The following is an 11,129-nucleotide window of genomic DNA, read 5'->3' as shown; positions in this document are numbered from 1 at the left end:
GGAGCTGAGCAGGGAGCTTATGTAACAGCAAACTTTTCCAAACTTTTATCTGCCACTGACTCACAACAATTTGAATAAAGAAATACTCAGAAATGCAGTTCCAATTTTAATTTTCTTTATATATGTCATCCATAATGGAAAATGGCACTAAAAACGCATTTTTTTATTGGACTATCTTTAATAGAAACTTTTTAAATTGTTTGTAATTATGCTCTGTCCTTTTTTGGACAATCATTGGTTAAAAAGTAAAAAGCTCAAAGTAAATTGGTCAAAAATTAGGGAAATAAAAAGTTTTACAAAAATACCTCACCAGAAAAAAATATATATTTAATGGAAATCTCTAGTGTCAAGTAATTACTGTAGCATATTTCCCTGCAATGGGGAAATAAAAACCAATCAGGAACGAGTCGTGTAGGAAAACAAACGCCCGGATTGGCTGAGACGAGCCGCTGGTTTTAAGGCACCCCGTCCTCCATTCGAGGGGGGAGCCTGTGAAGGGAGTGGGCGCCTTGAAACCGGTGGAATCTGCAAGGAGTGAGAGCGAGCTTCTGGACTTCCAACCGCCCAGCGTGTGAACCGACGCTCAGCGTGAAGTTTAGCCTCAGTGAACAAAATATAGGTCATTCGGTGCCGTAAGTGTTTCGCTTAAGTGAGAAGTTTAACGTTTAGGAAACGCTGGGTTTTTTTTACTGCTCGTATTTTTGGAGGAAAACTGACTTGGAAGTGTTTTCCATTGAGTGGGAGTGAGAGTGGACGGCTTGGAGTCACTTACAAAGAACATTAAGAAGTCATGACGCGACGGACATATTTCTTGGATTTATTACCTTAAAATACAAGGAAAACTCGACTTGGAGTGTCTCGTTTGGACTGTGAGCAAAGTTTCGAACCCGCTGCGGACTTTTTTCGTGTTTTAAGCTGTTTTGAGTTGCCCTAGTTGGATCAAAGTTTTTCTTTCCCTCCCCCTCCTCCTCAACTATGGCGGCGGCCAGGTTATCCTCTGACTCCTTGTGGCTGCGGATCATGTGGCTGGTGTGCGGGCTGTATTTGCCATCCGTTTCGGCTCAGCACTACAGCGACAGTGGAATATCCGTCCCGGAACACGGATTTTGCCAGCCCATTTCCATCCCACTTTGCACCGACATCGCCTACAACCAGACCATCATGCCAAACCTCCTGGGTCACACGAACCAGGAGGACGCCGGACTCGAGGTGCACCAGTTTTACCCGCTGGTGAAGGTCCAGTGCTCCCCCGAGCTCAAGTTCTTCCTTTGCTCCATGTATGCGCCGGTGTGCACCGTGCTGGAGCAGGCCATCCCCCCGTGTCGGTCGCTGTGTGAGCGGGCGCGGCAGGGGTGCGAAGCCCTCATGAACAAATTCGGCTTCCAGTGGCCGGAGCGCCTGGACTGCGCCACGTTCCCGGTCAACGGAGGCAGCGAGATCTGCGTTGGCCAAAACACGTCCGAACCCAGCCACCCATCCTCATCATCCCCACATGTGCCTGAGTTTGTAACGCATCCACCCAACAAGTTTCCGATCCAACCCCAACCTCCATACATTTATCACCAGTTCTCCTGCCCCCTGCAGCTGGAAGTGCCTTCCTACCTCGGCTACAGATTTATGGGGGTCAAGGACTGCGGGGCCCCTTGTGAGCCCACTAAGCCAAGTGGGATCATGTATTTCCGAGAGGACGAGGTTAAATTTGGCCGCCTTTGGGTTGGCATCTGGTCCATCCTTTGTTGTGTGAGCACTCTATTCACCGTGCTCACATATTTAGTGGACATGAGGCGGTTCAGGTACCCTGAGCGACCCATCATCTTCCTGTCCGGCTGTTATTTCATGGTGGCTGTGGCATACGCTGCTGGGTTCTTCCTGGAGGACAAAGTTGTCTGTGTGGATAAGTTCAAGGTGGAAGGCTTCAGGACTGTAGCTCAAGGGACGAAAAAAGAGGGCTGCACGATCCTCTTCATGGTGCTGTACTTTTTTGGAATGGCCAGTTCCATCTGGTGGGTTATTTTGTCCCTCACATGGTTCCTCTCTGCTGGGATGAAATGGGGTCACGAGGCAATTGAAGCCAACTCCCAGTACTTCCACTTGGCCGCCTGGGCGGTACCAGCCATCAAAACCATCACCATACTCGCCATGGGTCAGGTGGACGGCGACGTCCTGACGGGAGTGTGCTTTGTTGGGATCTTCAACGTGGACGCCCTACGTGGGTTTGTGCTGGCCCCACTTTTTGTCTACCTGTTCATCGGCACGTCCTTCCTCCTCGCAGGATTTGTGTCCCTCTTCCGAATCCGCACCATAATGAAGCACGACGGAACCAAGACGGAAAAGCTGGAAAAGCTGATGGTGCGGATCGGGGTCTTCAGCGTGCTCTACACGGTACCAGCCACCATAGTGATTGCGTGTTACTTCTACGAGCAGGCCTTCAGGGAGCACTGGGAGCGCACCTGGCACATGCAAACCTGCAAGCGCTTCGCCGTTCCATGTCCGGTCCACAACTTTGCTCCCATGACCCCAGACTTCACCGTGTTCATGATTAAGTATCTGATGACCATGATAGTTGGAATTACCTCTGGTTTTTGGGTGTGGTCAGGGAAGACTCTTCAGTCGTGGCGGAGGTTCTACAAGCGACTTGGCAATGGCAACCATGGAGAAACAACAGTGTGAGAGTTGGAGGAATAAATGGCGCCACATTACAGTTTTGGACAAAACACCATAAAAAAATGAGGTTGAAAAGCTTTTTATGTCAACATTTTCCCCCTCTTTGGATTCCCCCTTTCCAGTATTTGGCAACAACAAAACTTTTTATCAGTTGCCACAATACGTTGGATGAACTTTTTCTCATCAGTTACACCAAAACTATTACTTTCCCATCCATTTTCGGACTGCACTAGTCCTTGGACTGAAACCCCAGACTGGTATTTGCATATTATCAATGGTATCCTCATGTTATAATTAAAATATTGTAGTCCATGTTTTTCTTGCCATTTGTAGGTGGACTAACAGGAAAGACTCATTTGTCGAGCAGCATGCCTGCACTGCTGCAAATGCTTTTAAAGGTATGATTGTTGCATCACCAACAACCTTTGACTGTGAATTCAATACCTGCTTTTAGCTGAACACAGAAAAAGCTGTATTATACTAGACTTTCAGTACACAGCTGCATCTCTTCAAGTGAGAGAAATTCTTTCAAGTCTGTTTTAATGTGCCAAGATTTTCACAGAAATATTTTTCTTCTATATTTCCTTTTTTTTTTTTAGACTGAAGAGTATTCACTAATGGTCACTATATGGATGAATGAAGTTTTCTTATACTGGTTTGCACAGTTATTGTTAAGTGTAAAAAGAATGGCTGTTACAGAACTGACTCACCTTGGAGCTCGCATTTTAACGAAGCCACACAAACGCCTAATGTACCCGCTGTAACTGAGACACACCGGGCCCATTGTTGGCCTCCGTGTGTGGTCCTTCTACAGTTGGATTCCCTATCAGAAAGACTTTCTGTTAAGCCTCTAAGACACCCAAAGTAGCATTTTTCCTGCTCCGCGTTTAATCCGTGGGAGTGTAAACGGCTGCTCTGGAGGAGGCTTTTATTCTAGCCGAAAAAGTTCACACCTGTTGAGCTTATTCCCGTACCGTCTTCCTTTATGTTCTGAAGTTTTTTTTTGTGCTTCTACGCAGACTGAACAATTTGTTGTTGTGATGTTATGTTGGTATCTGGACTATTTTAAAGATCCTAAAAGAGAACCGTGAAACTGCTGTCCAGAGTGTCTGATCTGTTAAGAGAAATGTCAGTGGAAGGTCAAAGGTCGCAGCATTGCAGGGATTTTTCTATTTGAAGAATGCAGTGTAGACAGATGCGATTAAGTTTAGCCATTGTTTAGTGTTTTCTAGGGACCGAATCACCTCAGTGTGTAGCAGATTGGTAATGCAGCATGTGTGATGTCCATGTTATGTAAAACATTGGTTGGCTTCAGCTGGTTTGTCACATCACATGATTGAAACATTGTTTTTTTTATATATAAAATGATTTTTTGAACTATGGAAGTGGATGAAGTGAATGCTGTCTATTAGATGATCAATTGAACACTACAATTTATGCGTGACAACACAAGTCACATTGTTGCTCTATTCACCTCTGACTAAACAATGAAATTAGGAAGATGGCATGGTGGCATGTGACCACGAGGTCATTTTGCTCTTTAACAACATCCCTTATAAAACCTAGGAACGGTCTGTAAACGTAGGTCAACGCGCAGCTTCATGGCCATCCTTAAATTTCCAAAGCTGTGCTCTCAATCCATCTATATTATTATTATTAATATTATTATTAAAAAGTTTCTGCTTTGTACCTACCTTTGTGTTATCCTAAAGGCAGTTTGTATATAATAAAATTGTGATATTTTCCATGTGAATGTACTGCATACCTCAAACCCAGGTTAAAGTCGGCTCAAATGATTGACGTTTTGGAAGTGAGTCAGCAAATCCATACAGTCAGTCACTGAGTTTTAATTGTTTTAACCAAATAAGGTAAAGTAATTCTGCTAATGCCTTGAGACAGCTGAGATCTGCCATTTCCAACGACACTAGACTGACTTCTTTTTTCGTAATTAACTGACATTTTTTTTTTATTATTTGCTTTTAGAACAAATCCAAATCAGCAAGTAAAAAAGAAATTTAAGACTTTGTATTTATGAGAGGGTACTCTTGTTTTTGTTTTATTTTTGTCTTTTTTTTACTCCTTTTCCCTTTTTACTGAGATAAGCCTTTTGCAAGTGTACATTTGAATAAAAGTGATATAAAGTTTGTAATGCATCCACTAGTCTCGTGTGTTTATATATTTGGTTCACAAAGTATCTCGTGCTTATTTATCATCAGGACCTTGTAAGTATTTTATATTGCCTCCAAAATACAATTCTTCCATTTAGGTGAAACTAAAAATTAAAATTGTTCAAATGTAAAGCAAAAAAAACCTTGAAAATCCTACTATAAACTGATGTTTTTGTGAAATCATATTAATTTTTAGCTATTTTAAAGATAAATGCATAAAAGATGATCCAAGCCAAGAATAAACACCATCATTTGAAACATTTTATTTTCATTGTAAACTAACAGATCCCAGCTATGCTAATTGCTAAAGGTCTAGAATTGAAGAAAAACTAGTAACACACTGACCTCTCATGGCCACAAATAGAAGTTATGAGACTGATGTTCAGTGTTTTACTCACATCACTTCTAATTGAGATCAATTGCAAATAAGCATTGGTTTAGTTTTTGAAATATTTTTTATGAAATAATAAAAAATGCCTACAAAGAAAATTCAATTTTCTTCTGTGCTCAGGAATACTTTAATTTGCATTTCCATAAAAAAACTAAGGAGGAAGTTGAAACTAGAAACATGCAAATAATCTTTTATCTCATTCTATCAAACTTCTTGTTTTAGGTTATGATGGTTACCAAAAATATGGAAATATTTCTAAGTATTAGATAAATTTAGAAAACACATTTTTTCGAAGTTGACAGTAAAAATAAAGATGTTTTTGAAATGTCATCAGTTTAAAGAAACCTGATGGTTCCTCTTGATTCTGATGTGTGCAGCATTCAGCAACACATGAAGCTTTCCTTTACCAGCAATATTAAAAATGATGATTCAAATTTAAAAAATGTGAAATTCTGAGAAATTTCTAGAAGAATGTTATCAATTATCCACTACTGTGTCATTTACTGTTAATGTTGCAATAAAATATTGACAGAATTGACTGCTAAGTTTTCGTAATGAATAATTTCTTATTAAGTCATTCATTCATTGATCTCCTTGTCCACTTTGTCCCCTTCGGGGTGGTGGGGGTGCCGGAGCCTAACCGGGCTACTGATGGGCGAACGCGGGGTACACCCTGGACAGGTCGCCAGTCTGTTGCAGGTCTTACTATTAAATAATTTCTTAATAATGTTCTTGAATATATTTTTCCCCCCGGTTTTAACACATTTTAATTTACCACATTTTTTTGCTTTAGCTCAGGGGTGTCAGAATCCAGACCTTGAGGGGAAATGAATTTCCCTATTGGCTAAATAAACCCGATTCAGGTCATCAGCAGCAGGTAAGACGCTGCCATAAGGCAGGCTTTCTAGAAAGGGAGCAAGATGCTGGATTTGGACAATCCTGCTTTAGCTGCTTCAACCAATCATGGTTTAAAAAATAACCTTGCATTTTTGTTTCTTATAATCTTTATAATTTAAGAAAAAATACACAATTTTGCCCTTTGATAATTAAAACCAAATGGCTTTAAATTCTTAAAAATGTTCCTGTTCTTCAAACATTCTTTGAACATTCGTAGATTCTGGCAAACCTTCTAGAAATGTTGACGGTTAAGCAAACAAGAAGCTCTTTCACTTTTACTGTTTCTTTGTGCCTTTTCAGTCGTTACATGAAGGACATTTTGTGTCATGAAAATTATAATGCACAGTTTTCAAATTACAACGTTCTTAGTAGCAAATATATATATATATATAGATATAGATATAATGTAGCGTAGCCACATATTTATATAATCTCTAATTGTATACAATATTGTTTATGAGGATTCCAGTTTGGAATTTTTTCAAGGCTTTTTACTTATAATTATAAACATTCTTGCAATTTCTTTTCATGTGTTTAAAGATATGTCAGAATCTTATGTGGTTAGAATTCAGTCAATCATGTTTACCGGTAATATACAATTCCTTGATGTACATTAAAACATTTGTTTAAATTTGTCCCTTTTCATTCCCCTTAAAAAAACAAGATTATTTAACCTTTTACATTAATGCCATTACTTAAGCATGTGTTTGTTGGTGTGAAATGTAAATATGACAGAAAATGACCTTATTAAAAGCATCCAGTTATGACACTTTTGCATTAATGAAAAAAACAATACAGAAAACATCATGTTTTGTTCAAGTTAATAAGATGGAAAAAAGTTTTACCTGAGAGACCTGATGTTTCGATAGACAGTGAAGTACATCAACACTTGGTAATTACTGTCAGTTTTCCCTTGAGTTTAATTTAGAGGGTTTTTTTTTGTTGTTGTTGTTTTTGTTTTTTTTAATGTAGTCTTTGAACACATGAGACTGTGAGAGCAACCTGGACAGAATTAAACTGTTTCTGTGAAATAAAAATGTGACAAGTTTTTATAATTCTCTACAAAAGTAAAAGCAGAAGAAATGTATCAAAAAATAAAGTTGTATGAAATTTATAGATTCATAGAAATAAAAATCTATCAACAGTAACACAATGATAAACACATGTCCATCTACATCTGGGAACTGAAAAATGTGCTTTGTTCTCGTCTTATTTCACTTTTTATGATGTGGTTTAGTTGATAAAACCTTTCTGCTTTAAAAAAATAGTGACATAAATAGACAGAATCCATTTAGCTAATTTGTTTTTATGTTTTATTAAATTGCATATCTTTGCAAATTTGCCAAAGTATGGTTTAGGCCAGGGGTGGGAAAACAGATACAGCCCAGCTAGCTAATCAATCTGGTCCACCAAACTAGAATAAATTCAACTGATGACTCTTTTTAATGTTTTACTTTCTGGTGTCTTCCCATAGATGGTGCACTAGAAATAAACTTTTGTCTATAGGTGCAGAAAGGTACTCTATATTCAGGTACTGATGTTATTTTTCCGACGTTCATGTGTATTTTCCGAGTCGGACAGTCACTTTTCCGATCATTCCAACACCACAGGAACGCAGCGTTTCTCTAATTTTGCATTTTTTCCCGAAGGACATCAACCCATCTGTGCAATTGGCTGTAAACCTTTGAAATAAAAACGTAAAAATATTCTGTTTAACAATATGTGCATTTATTTTAAATCAAAATAAAAGCATGTTTTTTGTCTATATAACATGTTATTTATTTCTATTAAGAGGTGGAATTGCTAAAACATTGCACAAATTTGCTCCTGGTCTGGCCCTTGTGTCAAATTTTAAAACTCTTTGTGGCCCAAGAGTCAAAAACCTGCCCAACCCTGATTTAGGGTTTCCTGAGTTTTAATTTCTCCATTTGAGATTATATAAACTTCACTCACTTGCTAAAACATGTATTTAGCTTCACTAAAGAAAAATGATAAATCAGTCAAAGAATGCTAATGAAAACAAGATGAGAGTTGATTAAAAAACTGGAAAATGTCAATTTGCAGCGATTAAGTATTCAGAATGAAAATTATTAAAGAGGTTCTGGTAGTCATGAGGTCCGTTCTGAGTTTAAACCAAAAAAATGATCTGTTTTAATCAAAGACGAATACAAAAAGAAAAAAAAAAGATGGAGTTTGGTGTCCAGGCAAGAAAAACAAAATGTAAAAAGAATGTGAACAAATTGTAATTTGATAAAGTAAAAAAAGGCTTATTTGTTTCTGAAAAAGAGAGCCCACGTACATTTAACTTTTGAAAGTCTTAAAATAAACAAATTCCACTTTCAAACGGCTTTTCAGTAAAGAGAGAACATAAAAGGAGCATTCACACAACCAACGGAGAGTAAAAAGTTCTTTCTGGTTAACCAAATTTCAAGTGTAGTCGCTGCAAAAATAAGAAAGAGAGAAAGAAATTGATAAAAAAAAAAAGATTTCCACATCAAGTGGATTATAACTTAACTGTGTCCATCACCCATAGTGAAATAAGCAGTAGAGATGATCTAGAAGTCCAACATCAACCTTGGACTGACTTCCTCTTGTGGGGAACGGCTGAAAAAAAGTCAGATTTAGCAGGTTAGATTTCCTGTCGCACGTTTTATTTATCAAAGTGTGGATAAGGAACCATAAAAACCAAGACTGGAACCGGTCCAGTTTGGAATATCATGGAAACTTGATTAAAAAGATCGTGACGGGTCAAAACGAGGCAGATCTTCTGTGACAATGAGTCTGAAATGAGATGTTACTGCAACAAATACTGATCTAGGAACTTCAGTAAGTATAAATGCAAATATTTTGTCATTTTAATATGACAATGAAATGTGTACAATATAAAAATGAGAATGTTTTTTGCAAATAAAAATAAATTAGTGAGAAGATTTTTAAGTGAAAGACAACAAAAATGTAGGAAAAAATGAATATAAAAGATAAAAAGTAATAATTTTAAATACGTTTTTCAAAAAGTACAGCTTAGGTTTAATATCAAGATAATCTGGTTTAATATTTTTTCTCCAAATGGAAAATCTGAGGTTTGTAAATGAAGACACGCCCCTAACAACCTGGACGTTTTTTTTCTCCATCCATCCTTTAAATCCTCGCCTCCGTCAGCGACTCCCGTCTTCCATGTCCAGACGACCTCACGGCCAAATGCAGAACTCCACTGGTGTCGTTCTCTTTTCTCTGTCAGGCATCAGTGGAACAGCTGCCTACCGACTAACACTCTTCTGTCTCAGCTTTCTTTGCTACAGTCTGATATGGATGGTGAATGTGTTTCTCATTCTGGTCATAATATTCGACCAAAGCCTCCATGAACCCATGTACATCATTCTGTGTAACCTGTGCATTAATGGACTCTATGGCACTGCAGGCTTTTACCCCAAGTTTCTCTCCGATTTGTTGTTTGACAGACATGTTGTTTCCTATACAGGATGCTTTCTGCAGATCTATGTTATATACTCCTATGCAAAGGTTGACTTCTCTATTATAGCGCTGATGGCTTATGACAGATACGTGGCCATCTGCAGACCCCTGGAGTACCACTCTGTCATGTCGTTGCAGAGGACTGCAGGGTTGGTGATGCTGTCCTGGCTCGTTCCTCTGAGCATTGAGATGACTGTCGTAAGTCTAACATCGACACTGAAACTGTGCGGCTCCCACATTGACAAGCTTTACTGCGAGAACTGGTCGGTAGTCAAGCTCGCTTGTGGTTCCACTACAGCAAATGACATAACAGGACTGATCTTTGTCACTTTTTACATCTGCCATGTGCTCTGGATCGCGTTTTCGTACGTGCAGATCATCAGGTCAGCTCTAAAGTCCAGAGAGGGGAAGGGGAGGTTTGTGCAGACTTGTGTGCCTCACTTTTTGTGTGTGATCAACGTCACAGCCTCTCTGCTGTTTGACATCATGTACTCCAGGTACGGATCCGCATCTCTGCCGCAGGCTCTAAAGAACTTCATGGCCATTCAGTTTCTCCTCGCTCCACCTGTTCTGAACCCCGTGGTTTATGGGCTAATGCTGACGAAAATTCGGAGGAGAATGATACGAGTCTTATATGTGGTGTGTGACAAACTCAAATTAAAAAGTAATCAGTGAACATGATTGAAAATGTGCTTTTTTAAGCTTTATATGGTCCATTCTGAATTCTGTTGTTTCAAATAATGGGGGGGGAATATTCACATCATATGAAAAGAACATTTATAAAACAAAATCTATCACACAAGGGGATGTATTTTTATGTATTATAGAAATGTTGAAAAGGGCAATCATGTAATCATTAAAATAAATCATTTTTCCACTTAAAGGAAGAGTCTTTTGTTGCATTTAATGTTAATAATCAAGTAAAAAAGTTTTTTATGAAATGTATTTTTAATAAAAACAAAAATCAAAAGTTTCTTACTAGTTCGTTTCAGCCAAAAAAAACAAAAAAAAGGACATTTTAGGATGTACACAATAAACTGTTCCATGCACAAACTGTGCAGTAATTTAGTTGCAGAGTTTCTCATAACTCAATGTGTCAAAAAATCTGAAACAATCCAGAGATATTAGTTTTCCACAGGAAGTGACTTGTTAGAGGAAATTAAACACAACAGAGGAGGAACTATTCAAGGATTAACAATCCGTTGTTAGATAGACCTCAAACAAGCACGTTTATTCTCATAAATGAAGGTGCATCACAAAAAATGAAAATTTTAATAACTAATAAAACTTGAAAATGTTATCTAAAAATTATAAGTACATTTACCCTAATTGCAATAATATAACCCTGAATTAAAAAAAAATACAATTTATTTTGCTTTTACAAAAGTGAATGAAAATAGGTTTTTGTTATTCATGAAAAGTAATTTTAAAAACTGGAAAATAACTTCTAACTGTGACAGTTTGTAGATGGATGTGAGCATCGTGTGTGCTTAAAAAATATGTTTTACTTATTTCTGACTTAACTAGATCCCAATCCT

General features: G+C 38.1%; 2 protein-coding genes across 2 annotated transcripts; both read left to right on the top strand.

Moving 5' to 3' along the window:
• Positions 1-493: 493 nt before the first annotated feature.
• On the top strand, positions 494-4,817 carry LOC112155330 (frizzled-7-A). Its single transcript, XM_024286871.2, has one exon. The coding sequence runs from the start codon at positions 976-978 to the stop codon at positions 2,668-2,670; it is 1,695 nt and encodes a 564-aa protein (XP_024142639.1). The 5' UTR covers positions 494-975; the 3' UTR covers positions 2,671-4,817.
• A 2,294-nt stretch (positions 4,818-7,111) lies between these two features.
• Positions 7,112-10,484, top strand: LOC112155206 (olfactory receptor 52J3-like). Its single transcript, XM_036209651.1, has one exon. The coding sequence runs from the start codon at positions 9,187-9,189 to the stop codon at positions 10,264-10,266; it is 1,080 nt and encodes a 359-aa protein (XP_036065544.1). The 5' UTR covers positions 7,112-9,186; the 3' UTR covers positions 10,267-10,484.
• Positions 10,485-11,129: the final 645 nt, after the last annotated feature.

This window comes from Oryzias melastigma, linkage group LG21, assembly GCF_002922805.2.
Source record: "Oryzias melastigma strain HK-1 linkage group LG21, ASM292280v2, whole genome shotgun sequence".
Classification (NCBI taxonomy): domain Eukaryota; kingdom Metazoa; phylum Chordata; class Actinopteri; order Beloniformes; family Adrianichthyidae; genus Oryzias; species Oryzias melastigma.
The sequence above is the reverse complement of the archived record's forward strand: the minus strand, read 5'-3'. Positions and strand labels throughout refer to the sequence as shown.